Source organism: Pseudophryne corroboree, chromosome 5 (genome assembly GCF_028390025.1).
Source record: "Pseudophryne corroboree isolate aPseCor3 chromosome 5, aPseCor3.hap2, whole genome shotgun sequence".
NCBI lineage: Eukaryota > Metazoa > Chordata > Amphibia > Anura > Myobatrachidae > Pseudophryne > Pseudophryne corroboree.
This window is the reverse complement of record NC_086448.1, coordinates 188981151-189009008: the sequence shown is the minus strand read 5'-3', so window position 1 is coordinate 189009008 and position 27858 is coordinate 188981151. Positions and strand designations below refer to the sequence as shown.

Here is a 27858-nt window from a genome sequence, read left to right as displayed (position 1 = left end):
CCCTCACAGCGGGACACACAGCACCCTGCATGCCTCTGAAACCTGGAGCCGCAGCCTGCTTATCAGCGCTGTGCTCCTACCCCTTGTGCCGCCATTACAGCCGGCGACCCGCTAACCGGGGCGCCAGCCACCTACTCACCACTCTTCTTACTTCTGGCTCTGTTAGGGGTGGCGGTGTGCTGTGGGTCTGTACGCTCGCCGTGGTGGGGCTTGCGAATAGGACCCTCAGGAGCTTAGTGTTCTGTCAGCGGGGAATGGGACCATTAACCCTAGGGAGGTTGGGCCGTTCCCCCCCCCCCCCTAAGTCCCACGAAGCAGGCAGTCTGATGCCAGCCAGACCTGCCTGAAAACAATAAAAAAGAAAATAAATGCAGAAAACTCTTCAGGAGCTTCCCAAACGTGACCGGCTCCGCCGGGCACATTTTCGAAAACTGAGTCTGGTAGGAGGGGCATAGAGGGAGGAGCCAGCCCACACTATCAATTTCTTAAAGTGCCCATGGCTCCTAGTGGACCCGTCTATACCCCATGGTACTAATGTGGACCCCAGTATCCTCTAGGACGTAAGAGAAATGTACAGTAGTTCTCATCAACATTGTTATCTGCCCAGAAATAGCTACAGGGCATGAGGGGGGTTGAGACCATTGGCACAAAGCACTAATTTTCAGTAATTTGCGCATGCCCAGGACTCATTCTGTTAGTGCGCAAATGAGTCCTGCAGCATAGGACATAGGCTGGCATCAGACTGTCATTGATTGACAATCTGATACCATTTTGGGGGCGGCAACAGGGTCCGTTTGGAAAAACGGAGGCATGTCCCTGCCATTTAGGGAGTTGGAAGAGGCTAGTAAACGCTGTTGTACGACAAAGATTTCCTGGCCTCTGCGATGGGTGGCACCATAGGTGCCACAAGCCGCCCTATTGGTTAGTGCTTTGATCCGATACTGCATCTTAGAACGCAGCTTGAATCACTAATGCAGCATGTAATAGATGCCTCCTGCTACATTAACTTACAGCGCTTTCACTGCTGCTTCCTTGGAAGGAAGCACTTCCAAGTGCACCTGAATGACCCCCGAGCTGTCCCAGGGAAAATCACCTATGGGCCAGGAGAGTTGGTGACATAAGTCCTTTTCCTTCTGTGAAGCTCTCAACATTGTCAAGATACCACTCATGAACTGTATCGTTTTTGGCTGGGAACACATCAGACGACATGTCGTCCGATCCCACGGTTTGCGGCGACATATTGTACACGTTGTTTGATGTGTAGCCATGATTGTGTACTCTCGCCCACCTACATCAGAATCGTCTCTTCTGATGGGACAACCCAGCAGCATGCAGCAGTATGCGGCTAATGAACTATATATTGCACAGTCGTACAATATATTGATCAATTTGTACGATGTATCATTACATCGGACATCCCATCAGCCACGATACACACTAGGACCACTGTCTCTCCTGCCATGAGATAGATGGCAAATGGTCCAGCAGGTACGATAGGTCTACAGGCGCCACTATGAAGACTACCTGACCAAGGTCAGCTTTTCTTTCCCTCTAATCTAATAAAGGTCTCTCTTCTGATTTTCCTGTAGCCCACATTTGTAGGCACTATTTCTGGTTACAGTTTGGTTGATTTACATGTAATTGTTGCTATACTGTATGTCAGGATCAAAGTTCTGCTACAGTATACAATCCCAGCTCATCATATCATCTGATTTACACCTACCTGGGCATGGGTACCTGTCTCCAGCCCATGGCTTCGGGAGTGGATTGTTAGTCTGTACCAATTTGTTTATTATTAGGTCTACTGCTTTATTTTAACAGTTACTTAAGTGAACTTAAAACGTACTGTTTTTAGGTATCCCACAAGTTCTCCCTCTCATTCTACAATTCAATTACACCTTGTAACAATTACACCTTGTTACAATTACCCCGTGTTAAGATCCAATTTTCCTCCTCTCTTCCAATTAGTGTCCATACAATGGGCCTATCCTTCCACTCCTTCTACTACAATCCTCATATCACCAATAGTTTCTCCTTTATCTTAAACCAGCGACCCGCTCGAGCTTCGCACGGGAACAATTTGAAGAGATAGGCTTTTTTAACCAAGGTCTTATAAGATTACTTTGAGAAAAATAAAAAATTTTCACATAAGTGAAATAGGTACGGAAAAAAAGGGGAAAACTTAAATTTTGTATCAGTAAACAGGGTTTACATTCATTTTTCTGGAGAACCAGATAATACGTATCAGTCTCTACATAGTATGAAATAGAGTCCATTGCTGTGATACATCGTTAACGGTTTTGGCAACATAAGCCAAAAAAGCACTTGGATGGACATTTTTTCTTTGACTTGCTTCACTAAATTTGTCACTGCTCGGCTTCCTTCTGCCATAAAGTAATGTTTAATACACCTAAACCTTACTCGACAAATGTTCTATAAAATTGCGAAAACTGCATCAAAAGCTGTCCAGTAGTTCTCGAGATTAGCCCGAACAGACAGTTGCCTATTTTATTTTATAAAGACACCTGGTTAAGATGGGTGAATTGTCGATATTAACAATGTTGACATAAGAATGTCAACACGGTTGTAATGTCAACATTGACCATGCCGAAATGTTCATGATGTCGACATGAACCATATCAACATATATGGGTTTGAGGTCTTATTAGGAAAGACCAGGAAGAATACTCCTTTTTGGAAAACTCCTTCACAAATGTGGTTATTTAAAATATAACTTTTAATGTGACATGTAAAATATTATGAATACATACAAAACACACATTTAAAGCAAATTATTCATTCTGCTCAGTATATAAAGTTATTCCTAATACTGACAATACACTTCTACATATGATATCATTTGTTGTGGGTAGACCGATTATAGTTCATTATCTTTCTTCTATCGAGGAAAATATCCAGTGTCTATAGTCTCCTTGTTACAGTGAATAAAGTATGAGTGGTAGATGAAATATAGTTACTTAATTGGGAAGATATAAATATCTGGCCCGTATCTTTTTCTCAATATATACATCCCTGAGCCTTGGGTGCCTAGAGGGGGGAACCCCTTTATAGGGGGGGAGGTCCCCACTCCCCCAGGGAACCCTGGCCAGGGTTGACTAGTTGGGGGGAGGTTAATGCCATGGCCGCAGGGACCTATATAAATGTGTCCCCGAGCTGTGGCATTGTCTCCTTGGCTAGTGGAGCCCCGTGCTGGTTTTTAAAAATACGGGGAACCCCTACGTCCTTTCCACCCCATATTTTTTGAACTAGGACTGGTACAAGAACCGGTGCTGGTTGTTAGAATACTGGGAAACCATAAGCAATTTCCCCCAGTATTTTAACAACCAGGACCAGCACAAATAGCCCGGGGCTGGTTGTGTTTAGGAGGGGTCCCCACCCAATTTTTTTTTTTACTATTTAAATACTGCACACAATGAAGCCCTGCACGGATCTCACTGATCCAGCCGAGCTTCATTGTAGTATGTCCGGCAGTGTTTTACTAATCTTTCCCGTAAAATACTGCCAACAATACGAATTACATCGACATCCCAAAAAGTTGCAATCTCAAACGGCCGATGTCAGCCGTTTGAGATTGCAACTTTTTGGGATGTCGATGTAATTCGTTGCAGTGGCTAGTGTATAAAGTGGCTTGTTATTAAGTGGCAGCTAATATCAATAGCAGTGTTATACCTGTGTTTCATTGGTTGCATCTTCAACTGATATTTGGAATTGACTCCTGTCTCTCCTTTTCACCAACAGGTAACTACAGCAGAGAGCTGATCACTGTGTGTTTATTGCTAAAAAGATATATTTGGTAACTACAGCAGAGAGCTGATCACTGTGTGTTTATTGCTAAAAAGATATATTTGGTAACTACAGCAGAGAGCTGATCACTGTGTGTTTATTGCTAAAAAGATATATTTGGTAACTACAGCAGAGAGCTGATCACTGTGTGTTTATTGCTAAAAAGATATATTTGGTAAATTGTTAAGTGGATTAATATCTGTAGTCAGCAAAAACTTTGTGATTGACTGGGGCTTAGATTTCACATTTGGTAGTTGATTATCACCTTTTGGTGGAGGGTTGCTGTGTGGGGGAGGGGGTTTTAATCACAAAGAGCATGTGTTTGTAGACTTACTTAACCAGTATAGTATAGGACGTCAGGCCTATAAGGACGTTGCAGTGGCTAGTGTATAAAGTGGCTAGTTATTAAGTGGCAGCTAATATCAATAGCAGTGTTATACCTGTGTTAAACCGAAGGAAAACAGAAGTCAAACAAACTTACAAATTAACAGAAGGACTGCATTACAACCTAAAAACTCTGGAACTTTATGTGGCCTCTCCTCGCCTCAAACATGAGAACACCAAGACCAGGCTTACCACCTCTCTGGCTGAGAACATCAAGTCTGCCCCTGGGCCTAACCATCAAGATGAACAGGGAACTGTGGGGGCAGAGCACCAGGACCAGGATCAGCAGGGACATCCCCATTGCGTCTGAGTATGCCCCCCTCATTCTCCTACCCACCCGAACTAAGATCTGATCAAAATGTTATCCCACTCCTACTTCTGCCACTAGTTACCTGCTATTATGTTTTTTTGTTTTTTTTTTCCATTGCTCGCTTCACCCCACCATGTGTTTTTCCTGTAATGTTTACCTCCACTGATTGCACACTTTGCCATTGTGCCCTACATGCAGGGTACATCATACTACTACATAAGCATCAGTTTTCCCATATATGAACTTGGCCCTTGTATGGCTCACCTCCCACAGTGTAACCTTCAAAGTGCGCCCAACATGGCTGCCCCATATGGTACACTTGTGGATGGGATGAAAAATACATGGACCTTGTGGTTTTGTTGGAACCCTACTCTAAACTGTAGGACTCTGAAATCACCCCCATTTTGTGTCATCTCTTCTAGGGGTGGACTATTCCACCCTGGGTAATCCTACGCTTAGCGCCCAAGACGGCTGCTGCACTTGGTACCTATAAGGGTGGAATACACAACCCTTGGAAGTTATTACCCAAAATGCCTGCACCAATCCTGCGTTATGCTTTCTGTGGGCTTAAGGTTTTCTTTTATGTCTGTGTTGCTTGTCTATTGTTGTATTACTCAAATCCTCTGTATTATGTGCATTGTTTTTGATGTCTGTAAAGCGCCTTGAGTCCTGTTGGAGAAAGAGCGCTATATAAATAAAAATTATTATTATTATTATTATTATTATTGAAATCGACAGAAACACAAATCTTCGTAAGTTTACCCCAATGCTTTTTGTCTATTTCTATATCTATCACTAACGGTAATGGAAATGCCGACATTCTGACAATGTTCACATATTGTAGGTGTAGTCATTAACAATGCTGAAATTTTAATCATCTCAACATCACTGTCGACCTTTTCTGTCGACATTATGAATGTCAACATTTTGACTGTAGAAATTCTGACTGCATACCGATAAGCAGGGCTCTGTAGGGCCCCACTATTGGGAGGGGGTGTGGCCGGCCCCCTCCTTACTAACAGGTTAAAAATATTCTATGTGTCTGCGAAGCTGGCGTGCGTGCAGATCCAGGATGTGAGCGAACAAGTGCAATTGCTTCCCCTCCCCTGCACATCCCACAAGGGTAGAGGACTGACTACTGCAGCCTCCAACCGGGTTAAGAGTACCGCCACTCCTCTTCTCGTCCGCCCTGCCAGGTATGGGTTGTTGGGTCGACCAAACTTAGGTTGACACTCATTAGGTCGACCACTGAATGTCGACATTGCCATTAGGTCGACATGGGCGTTAGGTCGACAGGTCAAAGGTCGACATGAGGTTTTTGACTGTTTTTGGTGTTGTTTCTCCGTAAAGTGACGGGGAACCCATATTAGTGCACCGTGTTCCCTCGCATGGCTCGCGTTCGGGCAAGGTGCCTCACTCCGCTACCGCTTAGCTTGGCACAGATTACCGTTCCAATCGTAGTCCACGTGGATCGTAAAGTATGAAAAAATCCAAAAAATGTAAAATAAAAGTGAAAACCGCATGTCGACCTTTTGACCTGTCGACCTAGTATATGTCGGCCTAATGCATGTCAACCCAATGGCATTGTCGGCCTTCAGTGGTTGACCTAACTACCGTAACCCGCCCTGCCGATAAGACCTTTACTAGTTATCATTTCTATCTGATCTTGCGTCGGTCGCAAATACAGAAGTTATGGCACTAAACCTAGTAGGTGTATGTGGTTTCTAGCATTGCACATTACTGTATATATCACATCCGGGCCACATTTAGAATGTTTAGCTCCTTCCTACATGGTATAACTCTCTACATAATGCTCTACCTCATGCTGTGTTTCATCTACATAATTATATCAGGAGTCTATTTCTCGCCACGTTATTTCTATCATAGCAATCTTTTCTGTTTATGCCCATTTCAGAGATACAGTACCACACAATCCACCTCTATCCCTCAATTCAGTCATTCTTCATTTATTTATATCTAGATCTACAGTAATTCCAACTTTAAACATAGGAGAGGTGTGCAGTAAGTTTCCGGATGCACAAAAAGTATTATATTTACAAACAAAGTGAACATTACATTTTTTTTCAAAGTATTCACCAAAGGAGTCTATGCAAAGTTGCATGCGCGCAAACCACTGGTGAAGCAGATGGACCAGTCAGAATCAGGTATGTCTTCTACATGCTGGATGAAGGTCTTCACTGCAACTTCCAGTGACTCAAAACAAATCCCATGCATCTTGCGCTTGATTTGTGGAAATGGTTTTCAGCACTTGCGGCAGGCATTGCTTGGCGTACCAGTCCACATTGACAATGAGCTGATGCATGAGTGGGTCGGTAGCTAATTGACCAGTCTTGGCCACAAATACAGCCACCATCTGCTTTGCCACACTGCGCTCACGTCAGAACTTCTGTGGTGGCACACCTTCCACTGGGGTCCACTGGGCCAACTGTGTCACGATCCGGGTATCTGGACGCCATTTCTTACCCATCAGATGCCTCCTAAGGCTGGCTCAGCGCTCCAGGACCGGATCCCATCTGTTATCCTGATGTGTACATTCCTGTATCCTCTCCTGTCACTCTGGGACGCTGTCACAGTAAACGCCATATGACACCTGGCATGGCGTCTCCCGCGGCCTCCGCCGCCGTCCCTGAACTTCTGCATGCAGAGTGTCTGAGTGGCGATTACGTCAGCCGCGGCCTCCGCTGTGTCCGCGTGGTTGGATGTGCATCTGTCAGCCTGGCGCCTCCTGTCTCCGGTGGCCGGCGCCGCCATTACTGTTTTCATTACCACATGGATTACAAACCAAACTTCCCTCCAAGTGTCTGCATGGGCGCAGCCATCTTGGATTCTGTCAGCTGATCATTTCCACCAATCTGTTCTCAGTATTGATAATCTGCATAATTGCCTAGCCAATCCCTTCCTTGCTGCAGGTATAAATACACTGTGCCTGAGCAAGGAAGGCGTCAGTGCTTTGGTTGTCAAACCTAGTTCCTGTTTGTCTCTCTCCTGTGATTGTCTTCCAGGTTCCAGCTCCTGTCTCAAGACTTCCACCATAGAGACCCGCACCAGCATTCCACCTGCGGTGTAGCCTGACTCTCCAATCCATTGTGGATTCATCTGTTTCCAGCTACAACATTACCTGCTTCTAGCTCAGCTTCCAGCAGAGTACAGCTTCCCTTAAAGGGCCGGTGTCCTTTCTACACTTTACCACTCTCCACCGGTATTATTATTTCTCCGCTCTCAAGTTCTACAATTCAGTTCATATTTCATCGCTCCCAAGTTCATTTATTATTTAACTGGTTCCAGCCAGTATCCACTCCGTGCTAACAACAGTCTGGTTCCAGCCAGTATCCACAGCAGCTGTTTTATCTTCAGCAATCCAGCTTTTCCTGGAACACCAGCTGGCACAATCCTGGGTTATCTCCATTGCTACAGTCGGGCCTGGTAAGGACTTTCCATCTAGAAGATCATAAGAACTATCTCACACTACCAGTGCCCTGTGGCTCCTGCCATCCTGTAGTACCCAGGAACTGTATTTATTCTTTGCTGACTTTTACGTTTTCTTTTACTGCTGCTGTGTTGCGGAGTTGTCATAATAAACATCATTGACTTTTATCCAAGTTGTCGTGGTCACGCCTTCGGGCAGTTATTATTCATGTTACTTACATGTCCAGGGGTCTGATACAACCTCCCAGGTTCCGGTACATCTCAGCCCCTACAACTGAGGCTGCCTCCCGTCAGCTCAGGCCCTCAGTTGTGACAGTAAGCACTGACCTAATGAATCCAGCCGGAGACCAGGATCAAGCGGCCAGGCCGATGCAAGAACTGGCAGCCCGACTAGAACATCAGGAGGCTGCACAGGGCCACATCATCCGCTGTCTCCAGGATCTCTCTACTCGGCTGGATGGGATTCAGACAACTCTCCGTGGATCAGGCGCGTCTGGTGCGTCAACCACAGTGACTCCAGCTATAACCCCACCCACCTTACCCATTTCTGCTCCACGTCTTCATCTTCCAACGCCAGCAAAATTTGACGGATCTCCAAGATTCTGCAGGGGATTTCTCAACCAGTGTGAGATTCAGTTTGAGCTACAACCTGGCAATTTTCCCAGTGACCGTACAAAAATTGCCTACATTATTTCTCTTCTCAGTGGCTCAGCCCTTGATTGGGCATCACCGTTATGGGAGAGGTCCGACACCCTGCTATCTTCCTACACTGCCTTCGTGTCAACATTCAGGCGCATCTTCGACGAGCCAGGCCGGGTAACCTCAGCTTCATCCGAGATTCTTCGTTTACGCCAGGGGTCACGTACTGTAGGACAATATCTGATACAGTTCCAGATCCTGGCATCCGAACTGGCATGGAACGACGAGGCCCTGTATGCTGCATTCTGGCATGGCTTATCTGAGCGTATTAAAGATGAGTTAGCTACCAGAGACTTACCTTCTAAGTTAGATGAGCTAATCTCACTCTGCACGAAAGTTGATTTACGTTTCAGAGAGAGAGCAACTGAGCGTGGAAGATCATCTGCTCCAAAATCTTCTGCTCCTCCTCCTCGTCAACTGTCACCATCTAAAGATGAGCCCATGCAACTTGGCCGTTCCCGTTTAACTCCTGCTGAGCGCCGAAGACGTCTCTCCGAGTTTCTCTGTCTCTATTGTGCAGCTCCGTCTCACACCATTAATGCCTGTCCCAAACGTCCGGGAAACTCCAAATCCTAGCTCGCCAAGGAGAGGGCCGGCTAGGAGTAATGATTTCCTCTCCATCTCCTCAAGATTGTAATCTCCCAGTCTCGCTTCAAGTTGCTCAACGTTATCGGAACGTCATTGCCCTCCTTGATTCCGGAGCAGCTGGGAACTTTATTACCGAAGCCTATGTTAAACGGTGGTCCCTACCCACCGAGAGACTTCCTTCGTCCATTTCTTTAACTGCCGTGGATGGCAGCAAAATTTTTGATGCAGTTATTTCTTTAAGGACTCTACCAGTTCGTCTGAGAGTGGGAGTTCTTCATTCCGAACTTATTTCCTTTTTAGTGATTCCAAGAGCCACACATCCTGTGGTCCTGGGCCTTCCATGGCTCCGTCTTCACAATCCTACAATTGATTGGACGACTACGCAAATCCTGGCATGGGGTTCCTCCTGTGCTGAGACATGTTTGTTTAAAGTATTGCCTGTCTGTTCTTCCTCCCCCAGGTCGTCTGATGTTCCACCTCCTCCATATCAAGATTTCACGGATGTGTTCAGTAAAGCTTCTGCTGATATCCTTCCTCCTCATAGAGAATGGGACTGTCCGATTGATCTCGTTCCAGGGAAGGTTCCACCTCGAGGCCGAACTTATCCGTTGTCTCTGCCTGAGACGCATTCTATGGAGGAATATATTAAAGAGAACCTAGCAAAGGGGTTCATTCGACCTTCTTCTTCTCCAGCCGGCGCAGGCTTCTTTTTTGTAAAAAAGAAAGATGGTGGTCTGCGGCCGTGCATCGACTACAGAGGTTTGAACGACATTACCACAAGAACCTTTTATACCTGAAGGGCGCACAATGTCTCAACCCTCGTCAGGCCAGATGGGCACTTTTCTTTTCCAGGTTCGACTTTAAACTCCAGTTCTGTCCGGGCTCTCAGAATCGCAAGGCCGATGCCCTTTCCCGCTCATGGGAGCAAGAAAATGAGTCAGAGTCTTCAGACAAGCATCCTATTATAAATCCGTTGGCATTCTCCACGGTAGGGATGGACTCTACGCCCCCATCAGGGAAAAGTTTTGTGAAGCCGATGCTAAGGAAGAAGCTCATGCATTGGGCCCATGCTTCCCGTTTTGCCGGACATACAGGTATCCAAAAAACCCTGGAGTTTATCTCTAGGTCCTATTGGTGGCCAACTCTGAAAAAGGACGTCTTGGAGTTTATTGCATCTTGCCCAAAGTGTGCTCAACATAAGGTATCCCGCCAGTCGCCTGCGGGGCAACTGGTTCCACTATCCGTTCCCCGTCGACCATGGACCCACTTGTCGATGGATTTCATTACAGACTTACCCATGTGCAACAAGTTCAATACCATCTGGGTGGTAGTTGACCGGTTCACCAAGATGGCACACTTCATTCCTCTCACCGGTCTTCCGTCAGCTTCCAAGTTGGCTCAAGTATTCATACAAGAGATCTTCCGACTCCACGGTCTTCCTGAAGAAATTATCTCAGATCGAGGAGTTCAATTCACAGCCAAATTCTGGCGAAGTTTATGTCAAGTCCTCCAAGTCAAGCTAAAGTTTTCCACGGCTTACCATCCTCAGACCAATGGTCAAACCGAGAGGGTGAATCAGGACTTGGAGGCCTTCCTCCGCATCTATGTGTCCTCCTCTCAAGATGACTGGGTTCAATTACTTCCCTGGGCCGAGTTCTGTCATAACAACCAGTATCATTCTTCATCTGCTTCAACACCATTCTTCACTAACTTTGGATTCCACCCTAAAGTCCCTGAGTTCCAACCGCTTCCAGCAACTTCTGTTCCCGCAGTGGATATCACCTTGCATCAGTTTGCCAATATCTGGAAGAGCGTACGATCAGCTCTGCTCAAGGCATCGTTCAGGTACAAGAAGTTTGCGGATAAGAAGCGTCGAGCAGTTCCTGCTCTCAAGGTGGGTGATCGGGTATGGTTATCCACGAAGAATTTGAGGTTAAGAGTTCCCAGTATGAAGTTTGCACCTCGCTATATCGGTCCTTTCAAGATTGAACAAGTCATCAATCCTGTTGCTTACAGACTCCAGTTGCCTCCCTTCTTAAAAATACCCAGGACATTCCATGTTTCCCTGTTGAAACCGCTGATCTTGAATCGGTTTAATTCCTCACTTCCTCCAACTCCGAAAGTCCAAACTCAACGAGGCGTTGAGTATGAAGTGGCCAAGATCCTGGGCTCACGTCACCGTTACGGTCAACTACAATATCTTATTGACTGGAAGGGTTATGGTCCTGAGGAACGTTCATGGACCAATGCTTCTGATGTCCATGCTCCTGCCTTGGTCCGGAGATTCCATTCCAAGTTTCCTCAAAAGCCAAAGAAGTGTCCTGGGGCCACTCCTAAAGGGGGGGGTGCTGTCACGATCCGGGTATCTGGACGCCATTTCTTACCCATCAGATGCCTCCTAAGGCTGGCTCAGCGCTCCAGGACCGGATCCCATCTGTTATTCTGATGTGTACATTCCTGTATCCTCTCCTGTCACTCTGGGACGCTGTCACAGTAAACGCCATATGACACCTGGCATGGCGTCTCCCGCGGCCTCCGCCGCCGTCCCTGAACTTCTGCATGCAGAGTGTCTAAGTGGCGATTACGTCAGCCGCGGCCTCCGCTGTGTCCGCGTGGTTGGATGTGCATCTGTCAGCCTGGCGCCTCCTGTCTCCGGTGGCCGGCGCCGCCATTACTGTTTTCATTACCACATGGATTACAAACCAAACTTCCCTCCAAGTGTCTGCATGGGCGCAGCCATCTTGGATTCTGTCAGCTGATCATTTCCACCAATCTGTTCTCAGTATTGATAATCTGCATAATTGCCTAGCCAATCCCTTCCTTGCTGCAGGTATAAATACACTGTGCCTGAGCAAGGAAGGCGTCAGTGCTTTGGTTGTCAAACCTAGTTCCTGTTTGTCTCTCTCCTGTGATTGTCTTCCAGGTTCCAGCTCCTGTCTCAAGATTTCCACCATAGAGACCCGCACCAGCATTCCACCTGCGGTGTAGCCTGACTCTCCAATCCATTGTGGATTCATCTGTTTCCAGCTACAACATTACCTGCTTCTAGCTCAGCTTCCAGCAGAGTACAGCTTCCCTTAAAGGGCCGGTGTCCTTTCTACACTTTACCACTCTCCACCGGTATTATTATTTCTCCGCTCTCAAGTTCTACAATTCAGTTCATATTTCATCGCTCCCAAGTTCATTTATTATTTAACTGGTTCCAGCCAGTATCCACTCCGTGCTAACAACAGTCTGGTTTCAGCCAGTATCCACAGCAGCTGTTTTATCTTCAGCAATCCAGCTTTTCCTGGAACACCAGCTGGTACAATCCTGGGTTATCTCCATTGCTACAGTCGGGCCTGGTAAGGACTTTCCATCTAGAAGATCATAAGAACTATCTCACACTACCAGTGCCCTGTGGCTCCTGCCATCCTGTAGTACCCAGGAACTGTATTTATTCTTTGCTGACTTTTACGTTTTCTTTTACTGCTGCTGTGTTGCGGAGTTGTCATAATAAACATCATTGACTTTTATCCAAGTTGTCGTGGTCACGCCTTCGGGCAGTTATTATTCATGTTACTTACATGTCCAGGGGTCTGATACAACCTCCCAGGTTCCGGTACATCTCAGCCCCTACAACTGAGGCTGCCTCCCGTCAGCTCAGGCCCTCAGTTGTGACAAACTGTTGTTTGATGATCTTCAGGACAGAATTTGATCGACCGCCATCAAACTTGGCCTACATGTTTCGGCACCAAGTCACCTGGGCCTCCTTCTGCTCTCGAGTCAGCTGATGGGGCACCCTGCATGAAGAAACCTTGCTCAGGCCAAGTTTTTCGTGGTGTATCAAGAAGATGGATCCCGATGGAATGCCTATCTCCTTCTCTAACAGAGCCACGGTCACCGAGGCATCCACCTCATTTATGGCCTACACTGCAGCAATGTTGTCCTTGGTGATGGCGGACACAGGCCAGCCGCAGGGCTCCTCGTCTTCCAGGGATCGTCTCCCTTGACAAATTTCTACAAACCACTCAAACACAGTGGGCCGAGGCGGTGCTTCCTCCCCAAAAGCAGCTTGCAGTCGTTTAAAACTCTCTTGTCGCAGATCACTCTTGTAGTTGTTGAAGACCATGGCTCTCCAGTGGCCTCTGTTTTGCTCCGTAATGAGTTTGTGAAGGAAGTGAACATGCAGTGCTGCGCAGTGCTGCTTATATACGGCTCTGTGCCATGACATTTCACAAGAACTTTAGTCAGAGATTACAGTTCACAACCAGTCGGATTGTGTATATTCTACCTATGCACTGCACAACCAGAAACTTATTGCACACCCCCCATATTTTGTGTTCACACATTTGTGGGTTTTTTCCTTGTGATACAAAAGCCAAAACACACAATTAGCCTTTGTACTTATAATAACCATTTGATTAAGTTCAATGCTGAATGTCACCGTGTTTTTATCTATAAAACAGTGTATAAATAGACTATTTACCGATACCTGGCATAAGAACTTGTTTTTCATTGATTAACCAATACCTGACAAGACAACTATCACTGATTTCCCAGGAAGTTATGTCGCTCTACCAGTTTTGTTGATAAATATTTGCAATTACCAGTTAATGTGCTCGGTCATTTGCTAGTGGTTCACCCCTGCACCTGGGAGCAATCTCCCCCTTCTCCTCTACCACAGAATAGCGTCAGGAAGTCCCAGATACATGCTGCAAGTTATGGATGGAAAGTGGCATGGGGAAGGTTAGGTAAGTTGTACTAGCGCTGGCAAATCCTGATAACAGAGAACAAAAGCAGATGTGTCAAACCTTTGTGGCGGATAAAGTGGAGAAGTGGCTCATATCCAGCAATCCACTTCCAGCTATTATTTATCTAGTATAGTCTAGGAAATGTCAGTTTGATTAATAGCTGCTTTATATAAAGGAATGCGTGTTTTAGGTATAAAACTGCTTAAAACATATTAAACCAAATTATAAGAGCTTTTTCATGGGGAAACCGGCAATAATGTAATTGGTTTTCAGCAGATTTAATATAATTTAGATCCAGTCCCTGGAAACACATATGCAGTTGTTCTGAAACTAGTGTCCTGGAAAATGACAATACACCTTCACTAGAGCTGCAGATAATTTACCTTCATGACTCTCCACAGCCTCTCTCCCCAAACAATCATCTCCATTCTCATCTTGTGAAAACACTTCAGAGAAGTTAAACTCCTTATCTCCGCTCCACCAGCCCTGGCTCTTCACGTGACTCTGAAGCTCTGGGTGCTCCAGATCTAGCTGTGTCTTCAGTGATAAATGATTGCAGATACATCTCACACCGTCTACATGAGAATACAGAGAACAAAACACACAGTAGAAGCAGACAAGAAATTGCAGATTAAATCAGTGTACAATGTAATGCTGAAACAATACCTGCACTGAAAACAAATGTGTTTTGCACCGATCTTTAATACATGTTATGGACTCAATACTATAGTAAAGCATCCAATACATAACATAGTTTTATTTCCATTGTTATTAGCTAGTAAATCATCCATCCTGCAGACATGCCCAATATCTCTATAGCATGATACACTGTATTTTTCCGCAAGCGAGGCCACGCCCATTCTCAGGGGGCACACCTCAAGGACGTGTGCAAAGGGTCCCACATTTGGGGTGGCACCAGCCAGAATCTTGCCTAGGGCATCCAATTGGTCAAAGCTGGCCCGTCACAGTCATGTCGAAATAGGCAGATGCGTCTGTTTCTTCAGATGCGTCTAATGCTGGGCATACACGCTACAATTATCTGGCCAACCTGCCCGATATCAGCGAATCGGCCAGATAATTGCAGAGTGTATGCTGGCGACCGAGCCGAAAATATTGATCGGTCGGGCATGCCAGATTGTCCAGCATGTCTATCCGATATTTTTAAAGTGTCCTGTCAGCTGCATGGGGCAGTGTATGCCATGCAGGGGGTGACCGACGAACATTCCCGCTCCTTCACATGGGGGCGTGGCGCCGATATTACGTGACATACATTCTGAGAGATCTCATGGTGTATGTCCCAGATATCGGCAGGGTCAGATAGAATGCCTGGCGGTCTGACAACCATTTCTATCTGACTGTGTATGCCCACCATAACTCAGATTAACCCCTTATGATACTAATTCTAGGGGAAGCCACAGCATGTGTTTTATAAATAAGGACTGTACCGGACATAATATGAGGTTAGTAACCAACAACGTAAGAAACTGTATATATAGCCTAGTTCAGAGAAACACGGTCCTCAAGGCACCCCAGCGGTCAAGGTTTCAGTTTCTGTCTGTCCACCCCCACCCCCCTCCGCACAAGTACAAAAGCGCTTTTGTACTTGTTGAGTAACTCCCGGCCAGCGCAGCTCCTGCGGCCGACCAGGAGTTGCTCGTCCCTGGTCACAGCCCACCCCCCTCAAAATGGCAGCCAAACACCACCGTGCCGCTCCCTCCCGCTCAGCGATCGCTAGGGAACGACGGCCCTCGGCTGTCCGGCATGCGCAGTTCCGACCATATCGCTGCACTGTGAACAAGTGCAGTGACCGATCGGGTCGGAATGACCCCCATAGGGCCTAATTCAGATCTGATCGCAGCAGCAAAATCTTTCTCTAATGGGCAAAACCATATGCACTGCAGGTGTGGCAGATACAACGTGCAGAGAGAGTTAGATTTGGGTGGGTTATATTGTTTCTGTGCAGGGTAAATACTGGCTGCTTTATTTTAATACACTGTAATGTAGATATCAGTTTGAACACACGCCACCCAAATGTAACTCTCTCTGCACATGTTATATCTGCCACACCTGCAGTGCACATGGGGGGTCATTCCGAGTTAATCGCTCGCTAGCTGTTTTTAGCAGCCGTGCGACTGCGTAGTCACCGCCTATAGGGGAGTGTATTTTAGCTGTGCAAGTGTGCGAACGCCTGTGCAGCCGAGTAGTACAAAAACACTTTGTGCAGTTTCTGAGTAGGTCAGAAATCACTCAGCCGCTGCGATCACTTCAGCCTGTCCGGTCCCGGAATTGACGTCAGACACCTGCCCTGCAAACGCTTGGACACGCCTGCGTTTTTCCAAACACTCCCAGAAAACGGTCAGTTGACACCTATAAACTCCTTCCTGTCAATCTCCTTGCGAACGGCTGTGCGAATGGATTCTTCATACAATCCATCGCCCAGCAACGATCTGCTTTGTACCAGTGCAACGTGCCTGCGCATTGCGGTGCATACGCATGTGCAGTAGTGACCTGATCGCTGCGCTGCGAAAAATGGCAGCGTGCGATCAGGTCGGAATAACCCCCATGGTTTTGCCCATTAGAGATCATTGCTGCGATCAGGTCTGAATTAAGCCCTTAATTAGTACCTCGTTCAATTTGATTTAACCATCTGTGCTAAACCATGGCTATACCTAAAACCTGGGTGCCTTGAGGACCATGTTTGAGAACCTCTGGCCTAGTTAAAGTCTGTGACAATGTACTCTAGCCTATACTTGCCTACCTGACCCTCTCCATGAGGGAGAAAATTCTCTGTTCCTGGACTTTCCTGGTAATGTATGATTGCCATCACCTGTGGTGAGCTAAGTAATTGATAAGAAAGGAATGCAGAGACGCGCATCAGAGCTATCGCAGACTCATTTGTAATTGCGTACACATTTGCAATCTATATGTAAAAACGAGGAACATCGAGGCTAACGGTGGACCAATGGCTACGCAGACTGGACACAGCAGTAGCGACACAGGCACCATGTTTTTGCTCGCAGTTGACAGCAGATACATGCTCTGAAAACACAGAAACAGAATTTGACGGCAGATAAGAACCACTTTGGCCCATCTGGTCTGCGCTTTTTAAGACGCCTGAGTTTTTGCAACCACCGTTAATATCTCCAAATGGTCATTCCTGTCAATCACTTTTCCATGAAATCCTCAGTGCGAGCGGGATCACAGCAGCACCTTGGGGCAAGCGCATTGCAATTGCAGCACAAGCACAGTCTGACGATAATCGATCCGTTACGAGAACATCGGTCATTGCGTACAAACATGAATTAGGCCCTATGTCGGGTATGTAAAAAGTATCCTGTGCTCCATTTATTATTATTATTATTGGTAAAAGGGGCATGGACTCCAAGAGAGATCAATTAAATTAATATGGCTAGTGGACTTCAGCATGCAGCATATCTTCTCATAAAGAGTTGATTCTGAGTTGGGAGCAGGGGTACCACAACGTTTTAAGATTGGGGGGGGGGCAAGATATAATTTCATTTTGGCACCCCTAAATCGCAGAAAGCCGCCCCCCTTGTCACTCCTTCCCCTGTTGAGACATCTATGGTTTGGAGTTAAACAAAAAACTTAGGCAGCTTTGCACCTTGTAAAACCACGCTGCACTGCAGGTGGGGCAGATTTAAATGTGCAGAGAGATTTAGATGTCAGAGAGGAGTGTCCAAACTCCAATGTAAGATGCTGTGTAAATATAAATCTGTCCACCATTTAGGGGCAACATACAAAAGCTGACAGTATTTACCTTGCATGTATTTGCAGTACAATGTGACATGGCTTGCTTAGGTACAAACATACTTGCTCCCAACTCAGATCAGCCCCAAAGCCTCTAGACCTCAGAAAAAGTATAATGATCCCAGGGTACTTACTATAGGGTAATACAGACCTGATCGCAGCAGCAACATTTTTCTCTAATGGGCAAAACCATGTGCACTGCAGGGGGGAGCAGATATAACATGTGCAGGGAGAGTTAGATTTGGATGGGGTGTGTTCAAATAGAAATCTAAATTGCAGTGTAAAAATAAAGCAGCCAGTATTTACCCTGCACAGAAACAATATAACCAGCCCAAATCTAACTCTCTCTGCACATTTTGCATCTGCCCCACCTGCAGTGCATACAGTTTTGTCCATTAGAAAAAAATGTTGCTGCTACGATCAGGTCTGAATTAGGCTCAAAGGTCACACTATGACTATGTATTCCTTGTTGCTCCATTATCTTATTACTGAATTAGGCACTTCGTTAGGAAAACAAGAGTGGAGGCAAAACTTAAAGACAACAGACAGATTTCCTGAACAACACACATTATTACATTTAGTGCAACATTAACCTGTGATCTTCTCAGCAGCCCAGTATTTCCCGACTGTCTCCAGGAGCCAGGCTTCTGCTCTGTCTACAATCAGAAAGGCATTGTGGAATCCTGGGCTTCCCGCCTGGAACATGCTTCCTCCTTGACCATGCTCTTCTATTAAAGACACGATTGCATCAAGAGCCTCTTTGGCATTTGCTCCTCGTTCAAGTCCAAGCCTGGAATAGTACAGACCTATATTTTGCAGGATATTGTATAGCTGTGCTACCCAAGTATTTCCTGTTATCAATATGTTGCTTAATCACATGTTTATGTGTCCGATGCTCTAAAAAAAGGTCACACAAAAACGTCTGGAGCTTTCAAGGAATCGGGGCTACAAAAATAATACAAGCTAGAGAAAATAAAGTGCAATTAATCAGTGTTTAATATTCCAATATAATAAAATAAAATATCAATATAAAATATACTGGTACACTGTCCGGTATTATTGCATATTCAGAACTCTAAAAATACACAAGAAATTAAAATAATACTAAGTTCACATTCTGAGGAAGACACTGACAGGTTGTGGAGGTGGGGAAACGCGTTATTGCCACTTACAGGTTGTGGAGGCAGGGAAACCCGTTATTACCACTGACAGGTTGTGGAGGCGGGGAAATGCGTTATTGCCACTGACAGGTTGTGCAAGCAGCGAAAAGCGTTATTCCCACTGACTGGTTGGGGAGGCAGGAAAAAGCGCTATTGCCATTGACAGGTTGTGCAAGCAGTGAAACGCTTTATGGCCACAAGTAAGCAACAACTGGATGTTATAGACACGCTCCTTGGAAGTATTTGTGAACTTGCACCTTCAGAAATGGCTACATTTTAGGACGCACCAGCAGCTGGGAGGTGTGTTATTGTGACATTGTAATTACTTCACCTGAGAAGGACGTGGTAAAGGAGATTGTTACAAATTATACTAACCCCTACTAAATTCTATATATTATTTATTTATTAACAGTTTCTTATATAGTGTGGCAAATTCCACTGTGCTTTACAATTGGAAATAACAATGATATAACAAAACTGGGTAATAACAAACAGTCATAGCGGTAGGAAGGCCCTGTTCGCAACCTTACAATCTATAGATCATATATAATTTTAATCTGGTTAGGATGGGACATTGATATAGTAACAAAGGTGCAGGTGCACCATACACCATTAAAAATATATCAACCATAATATTCGAGGTTTTTGGCATATATTGGCCAGTATTGGCCTGCCCACCTACTTCACCGTGACCTCGTCAGATAGGTCCCTAACGCTATAGGGGTTTGCCTCTGGGGCACAGAGTACCCCCAAACTACCCTAGCCATACCACCCCAGGGCATCACACAGATAAAGGATAGAAGAGAGAGATCATTGTAGACATATGAAAGAGACTGCTGAGTGTTAAAGAGAGGACTGCAGTAAGGTGTCAGAGTGTTAGAAAGTGAGGTTAGCTGATCAGAGTTACAAGTGTGAAAGAAAAATAATCTTTTTGAAAAATAATCGCTATGGTAGACTTACCGTTGATAACGCTATTTCTCCTAAGTCCACAGGATCCACAGGATAACATTTGGATATGAGGTAGAGACAGCGGATTGGCACCAAACGATCAAAGCTTTCGGCCTCCCAGCAAGCAATGGGCCCGTCCTCCTTGCTCAGGCAAATCAGTTGTTTTTCCAAAGCTCAAGGCAGGATCATCATAGAGAGCCCTAATCAGACGAGAAGAACACACATGCACACTCTTCCGTACAAGAAGAAAGAGGTTAGTGAGTGAAAGGATCCTCAAATCAGGTACGTCAGGGTGGGATCCCTGTGGATCCTGTGGACTTAGGAGAAATTCCGTTATCAATGGTAAGTTCTTACCATAACGTATATTTCTCCGGCAGGGTCCACAGGTTATCCACAGGATAACAATGGGATTTCCCAAAGCAATTTAGTGGTGGGAACGCTCCTGATTGGACAGGAGAATACTTCGCCTGAATTCAGCGTTATGAGAGGCAAAGGTACCCAGGGCATAATGTCTAATGAATGTGTTAATAATGGAAGACCATAAGGCTGCCTTACATATCTGTTCTGCTGAAGCACAACATTGTGCTGCCCATGATGGACCTACCTTACTAGCAGAGTAAGCAGAGACATTAGCCGCAACAGGGAGATCAGCCTGAGAATATGCGTCTGAAATCGTTATCCAAAGCCATCTTGCCAGTATCTACTTATCAGCAGGCCATCCTCTTATGTGAAATCCGTAGAGAACAAAGAGAGTATCTGTTTTTCTGATGGCACTGGTACGATCCACGTGTCCAATGATGCACCTCCCGCAGAAAGGTCCAGACCCTGGAAGGCTGGGACTACAATTTCCTTTTTAAGGTGGAATTTAGACACCACCTTACGAAGATACCCAGATTTGTTTCTGAGAACCGCTCTATCTGGATAAAAAATCAGAAAAGGAGGGTGACATAACAAAGGGGGTAATTCAGACCTGGTCGCATGCAGGCTATTTTTTGCACTGCTACGACCAGGTAATCGCCGCCCTCAAGGGAGGGGGTAATCGCTGTGCAGGGCTGCAAACGCTTGTGCAGAGAGCTGCACAAACAAAAAGTTTTTTCAGTCTCTGCACAACTCAGGACTTACCCACTGCGATGATCCTTGCTGGAGCTGACGTCAGGATCCCTCCCTGGAAACGGCTGGGCACGCCTGCGTTTTCCTTGACACTCCCAGAAAACAGTGAGTTGACAACCCCGGACGGCCTCTTCCTGTCAATCATCTTGCGTTCGCTTTCTTCGTTGTTTTCGTTGCTGCCCGGCAATGGCCGTTGCCGGCCAGCAAAGCGCCCCCGAGCATGCACTGTTCAGACCCGATCGCACAGCTGCAAAAAACTGCAATGTGCAATCGGGTCTGAGTGACCCCCAAAGCCCCTAAATCTGAAACTCTTCTAGCAGAAGCAATAGCCAGTAGAAACAGAACTTTAGCCGTCAACCATTTAAGCTCCACTTGTTTGAAATGGGGCAACTTGAAGGGCCTTTAGAACTAAACTTAAGTTCCAAGGCACTGCAGAAGGAACAAAAGGAGGTTGAATGTGGAGCATTCCCAAGAAAAAAAGTGCACACAACCTGTAGGTTAGCAATTTTCTTTTAGAACCATACAGTCAATGCTGACACTTGCACTCTCAAGGAAGCCACCCGTAGACCTTTGTCCATTCGTGCCTGAAGGAATGCTAAGACTCTGAAAACTCTGAACGACCTAGGGTAAAATTTCCGATCACTGCACCACTGAATATAGGCTTGCCATATTCGGTGATAAATGCCAGCTGAGGAAGGTTACCTTGCTCTGTGCATTGTTTGAGTTACCCGTTGTGAGAATCATCCTGCTTTCAGGATGGAAGTCTCAAGAGCCACGCCGTCAAAGACAGTTGATCCAGGTGCTTGTGATAGTAAGGACCCTGAGACAGTAGATCTGGACGTTGAGGGAGTAGGAATGGAGCATCCATCGACATCCTCTGCAGATCTGTGTACCAATGTCTTCTGAGCCAAGCCGGAGCTATTAGTATCACGGCGCCATTTCCATGTTTTACCTTTCCCATTACCCTGGGTAACAGGGCGATTGGTGTAAACACATAGGCCAGACGAAAGTCCCATCTCACTTACAGGGCATCCACAAAGATCGCTGTGAGATTCTTTGTTCTTGACCCATGGGGGTAATTCCAAGTTGATCGCAGCAGGAAATTTTTTAGCAGTTGGGCAAAACCATGTGCACTGCAGGGGAGGCAGATATAACATGTGCAGAGAGAGTTAGATTTGGGTGGGGTGAGTTCAATCTGCAATCTAAATTGCAGTGTAAAAATAAAGCAGCCAGTATTTACCCTGCACAGAAACAAAATAACCCACCCAAATCTAGCTCTCTCTGCAAATGTTATATCTGCCCCCCCTGCAGTGCACATGGTTTTGCCCAACTGCTAAAAAAATTCCTGCTGCGATCAACTTGGAATTACCCCCTATATGCGGGAACTTTGTTGTTCTGATGTGACGCCATGAGATCTATCTCCGGTAACCCCCATTTGTCTACCAGAATTTGGAAGACCTCAGGGTATAAAGCACATTCGTTTGCAAAATGGCGTGTCGACTGAGAAAATCCACTTCCCAGTTTAGGACTCCCGGAATGAACACTGCGGACAAGGCTGGATGATGAAGTTCTGCCCACTTTAACGTGTGACTTACCTCCTTCATTGCTTTCTGGCTGTGATTTCCTCCCTGATGGTTGAGGTAAGCTACTGCCGATGCATTGTCTGAGCGGATTTGGACTGGTTTCCCCTGAAGGATGTTCTTTGCCTGAATAAGTGCCATATATATGGCCAGGTGTTCCATATATTTATTGGCAGGCAACTTTCCTCCTTGGTCCACTGCCCCTGGAAGCAACTCCTTCCTGACACTGCTCCCCAGCCCTGAAGACTGGCATCCGTTGTCAGAATTTTCCAATCTGATATCCAAAAGGGTCTCCCTTTGTCCAGATGGGATGTCTGTAGCCACCAGGCTAATGACCTCCTTAATTCCAAAGGAAGGACCATAGTCTGCATTTTTATTGTCTGATGAAAACCATTCCATTTGGAAAGGATCAGACATTGCAGAGGCCTCAAATGGAACTGAGCATACTCCACCATGTCGAATGTCGACACCATCAACCCCATCACACGTATTGCAGCGTGAATGGATACCCTTTGACTGTGTAGCAGCTCCTGAATCCTTGACTGAATTTGGATATTTTGTTCAGAGGTAGAATTACTCTCTGAAGACCTGAATCCTGCACAGCCCCCAAATGAGTCATCCGTTGTGACGGAACCAGGGACGACTTTGCCCAATTTATGAGCCAACCGTGTCTCTATAAAGAAGCTATTGTCTGTTGCAGATGACACTGAAGCAATTCCTGAGACTGTGCCAGGATTATTAAATCGTCAAGGTATGGAAAAATCCTTATCCCCTGCTGATGGAGATAAGATGCCATAACCAGCATAATTTTGGTGAACACTCTGAGAGCTGTGGCCAGTCCAAATGGTAGGGCCTGAAACTGAAAATGATGCTAGAGGATAGCAAACTTGAGATAGCGCTGATGGGACAGTGCTATAGGAACATTTAGGTAAGCATCCTGTATATTCCAGGGTTACCATGAAATCCTCCGCCTCCATGGCCAAAATAATGGAACGTAAAGTCTCCATATGAAACCGTGGCACCCTAATGTTCTTGTTCAGCACTTTAAGATTGAGTATGGGCTGAAACGACCCATGTGGCTTCTGGACTAGAAACAGGTTGAAATATAAACCTTGTCCTAATTGTGCAGGAGGAAATGGAATTAACTGAAGCAACTTCTGAACTTTCTCTTGCAAAGCCCTGGCCTTCATTTTCACTGAAGACAGGCTGGTACAAAAAAACCTTTGAGGAGGGTGCTTCTTGAAAGCAAACGCATAACCGTGAGATACCGCTTTTTGCACCCAGGTATCTGTGGTAGATTGCTGCCATATCTGTGCAAACTGAAGAAGTTGGCCTCCCACTCTGGGGTCCTCCAGGTGGAGGCCCGCACCATTAGACTGATGGCTTATCTTCTTATTTGGAAGCCGGTTCTCTGGTAACCCAATGCTTTTTAGTTTTACCAGACTTGTCAGATTGAGACTGTTTGCCATAATTCCTTTCCTTTTGCTTTTCCTTGAGTCCAAAAGGGCCGAAAAGCTGGAAATTTAGGCTTGGATTTGTGTGTGGAAGTAAACTTTACTTTCTTGGAATCTGCTTCTGACTCCAAAATACAGTTTAATTCTTTACCAAAAAGAATTATCTCCCATAAAAGGCAAAGACTCCAGAACCTTCTTGGAGTCAGCTTTCCATGTACGTAGCCAAACTGCTCTGCGAGCTGCTACTGCTGAGGCTGATGCCTGAGAGGCAATTGTACCCGTATCCAAAGCTGCTTCTTCCATAAAAATGGCCGCCTGTTTGATAAGTGCAATATGGGATTTTTGCTCTCTACATGCCATTAAAAGATCATCCTCCAATGCATCAGCCCAGGCTGACACTGCTTTTGCCATCCAGGTTGAAGCCATGGCTGGTCTTATGATTGCCCCAGACAAAGAGAAAATGGTTTTTAGAAAACCATCTATTTTCCTATCCGTGACATAATTTAATGATGTTGAAGGGAGAGGTAATGTAGAATTTTGCACCAATCGAATGACATGCGTATCTACTTTGGGAACCACCTCCCTTTTTAAACAGTCCCCAGCCAGAAAAGCATAATGGGAATTCCATTTCTTTGGAATCCTAAACTTCATACTGGGCGTAACCTAGGCCTCTTGTATAATTTCTGTCAGCTGATCTGACCCAGGAAACTCAGTCCTAACTGTTTTGGGACGTTTAAACACAGGTGCTTTAGGGGGCGTGGCCTAGCGGACATGGAGTAGCAGCTCGGCGTGAGTGCTCTCCACTCTCATCTATCCGTACATGATATGCTGTGGGGTCCCCCCCCCCGAGCCCAACTTACCCCATCTGGTGGGGGAAGAGGCAGAGCCGCTGTGGAGCTGCAGAGGGCCGCCGAACGGGTGCTGACTGCTGGGGAATCGAGTGCCGCGTCTCCTCGTCTGCTCTCTCCTGGCCTCCTAAGATGGCGCCGTGACTTCCGGTCCCGGCTCTCCAGCGCGCCCTTGCTGTGTACGCCGCGCGGGACCCGCTCTCCCCGGGGAAAGCCGATTTAACCTGCCGGAGCCTGCACATCATCCACATACACAGACCCAGCGCTGCCGGGAGCTGTGTCACTCGCGACCCCCCCTCTCCTCCCCTGTGCTGCCTGTGTGCAACAGAGCCTGGGGCTGCCTGGGTGAATTGCTGTATATAAGGGTCGTGCTCCTGTGGAACTGCTCTGGCCTGCTATATGGTCATATGAGGTACTGTGATTCTGTCCTCCTGCTTAAAGTGTGTGCATACATTGACTTTATCCTGGGCTCTCCAATCTCTGTGTTGCTGCTGGGTCTTCACTGAGTCACTGAGCTACTGATCCTGATTTATTCTAATATATCTAAAAATGGTGAAGAATCATCACAAATCAGCTGCAGCCCGGCTTGCCCAGTACTCGCATACTCCTGGAAAGCATGCAGCAATGCCGGTTAGGAGTGGGGAGACCCCCCACCGGTGTCCCCCAGTCAATCATCCTCCTCTGGTGATGCTTCTGATGATGTGTTGGAAGCCTTGGCGGCTAGCGAATCCCGTCTCTCTGACAAGATAGGCCAGGTGCAGGCTAATCTGACCATAATCCATCATGATATCCAAAAAGTGAGGGAACGGGTCGGAGAAGTTGAGACCCGAACATCTACGCTGGAAGATAAGATTTCACTGCTTAGCTCCCGTGTTACTGCCATTGATGGTCAGCTGTCCGATATAAAAGGCAAGATGCTAGATATGGAGGGCAGACTGAGGAGGAATAACGTCCGCTTTGTGGGGCTCCCGGAGCAGGAGGGTAATGCCCCGGAGCAGTTAGTTGAAGCTTGGTTGAAAAATTCTTTTGGGGCGGACTCCTTTACGCCTTTCTTCACAGTTGAACGGGCCCACAGAATCCCTTTCAGGCCGCTGCCACCGGGTGCGCCACCGCGCACACTCATAGCAAAATTCCTTCATTACCGAGATTGGGATGCTGTTCTATCTCTGGCGCGCACCAAGGGTCCCCTGTTGTGGAACGGTTCTAAAATATCCGTGTTTCCGGACTTTGCGCTGGAGGTGCAAAAGGACCGTGCACAATTTGTTCCGATTAAAAGACGCCTCAGGGAACTCAATCTACAGTATGCAATGCTTTTTCCTCCTAGGCTAAGGGTGGTAGCGGACGGAGAAACAAAATTCTTTACTACACCTCGGGACGCTGCCCTGTGGCTGGATCCCTGGGCCCCGGCCAGGCGGGCGCTTGCTCCTGATTCTTAATGTCTGATATATCATTATGTTTCGGCTGGTGTTTCTTACAGATTTCCGCATGACAGTATGTTACCCGGATAATGCTACGTTGCCTCTGCTAATGTTTATTTCTCATTTCTCATTTCACTGATGTTTATGTCTAGGGCTCGGGGAGGGGTCTCCACACTTTTCTTATGTGGGGGTGGGGGACCTACGCCCTTGTCTTTGGTCATCTCATTCATTGCCCTTTTATGTTGGTATAGTTTGTTTTTTCTTTGTTAAGGGGAACAGTTTATTGGGACAAGGTATGCCTCAGTTCGGGTGGGTATACAGGGTGGGGGGGCAGGACGGGAGGGATTGTATTTTGTTATTTGTTTGTTTTTTTTCTTTTCATGTATGTGTTGCAGACGCTATGGATTCTATGATTTCTTTGACTTCATCTAGTATTGGTGTTGCTGGCCTGTCGGGGATAGGCGGGACCGACCAAACATTTAGTTGTGCCTTGACTGATGGCCTCTAATAAACTTAAATTTCTGTCCTGGAATGTCCGGGGGCTGAATGACAAAGTCAAACGCTCATTAGTGCTTCGTCACTTAAAACAATATGGTGCGGATATTATCTGCCTCATGGAGACCCATCTGGTGGGGGCAAAGGTCATGGCTCTTAAGAAACCCTGGGTGGGCTGGGCATACCACTCCACCCATACGTCGCATTCGCGGGGTGTGTCAATTCTAGTCCGAAGGTCGGTCCCGTTTGTCCTTGATCAGGTCCAGCTGGACCAGTGGGGCAGATATGTTTTTCTAAAATGCCAAGTTTACTCCATGTCTTTGCTTATCCTGGCTGTTTATATACCACCCCCCTATTCCCCAGAGGTTCTCAGAAAGGCAGCCGAGTTTATTACGCTATATCCGAATGTTGCTATAGTTTGTCTTGGCGACTTCAATAACGTCCTCGACCATGCTTAAGATAGAACTAGACGGTCCCCGGATGCTCCGGTAGTGTGCAAGAGGGACTTTGCACTACTGGTGGACAGTCTGGGCCTGGTCGATGCGTGGAGAGTCCGCCATCCTGGCATACGACAGTATACATGCTTTTAGCCCTTACCTCCAAAGGCCTGCTGCCAAGGTTAATTGATGTTCAGTATGCTACCAGGGGTATATCCGATCATTCCCCAGTAATTCTCTGTCTAGACATGGGGGATGTTAGGGGGGCTCGGTTTTGGAGGTTTAATTCCTTTTGGCTGGCTCAGATGGACACCGGTGCGGAGCTGGTGGCGATGTGGGAGGCTTTCTTGCTGGAAAATCAGGGCTCGGTGTCCAACACAGTTTTATGGGATGCCTTTAAGGCATATGTCCGTGGCACCCTAATCAAAACAGTGGCTGTTTTAAAATCTGGTTATGCCCAGGGTGAGCGCGACCTTGAGGCAGGATGTAGGCGGCTGGAGCTTCAGTATATGGCCGATGGTCTTGACACTACGAGGGAGAGGTGGTTGCTTGCGCAGGCTGAATGGCGTGACTGCTTGGCTGATAAGGCTAAGTACCGTCTACTTTATGCCCAACACACGTACTATGCAACGGGTGACAGGCCTGGTAGCTTTATGGCAACATTGGCGGGTGCGG

The 27858-nt window shown here is 46.5% G+C and overlaps 1 protein-coding gene across 1 annotated transcript in view; it reads right to left on the bottom strand.

Moving 5' to 3' along the window:
• Nucleotides 1-27858, bottom strand: part of SCRN1 (secernin 1) — a 135262-nt gene that overhangs the window by 39636 nt on the left and 67768 nt on the right. The window contains exons 4-5 of the mRNA XM_063921960.1: nucleotides 18327-18523; nucleotides 14349-14540 (exon numbers count right to left, since the gene is read on the bottom strand). Of these exons, the coding sequence (XP_063778030.1) occupies nucleotides 14349-14540; nucleotides 18327-18523 (389 nt within the window). The remainder of the gene's footprint in view (nucleotides 1-14348; nucleotides 14541-18326; nucleotides 18524-27858) is intronic.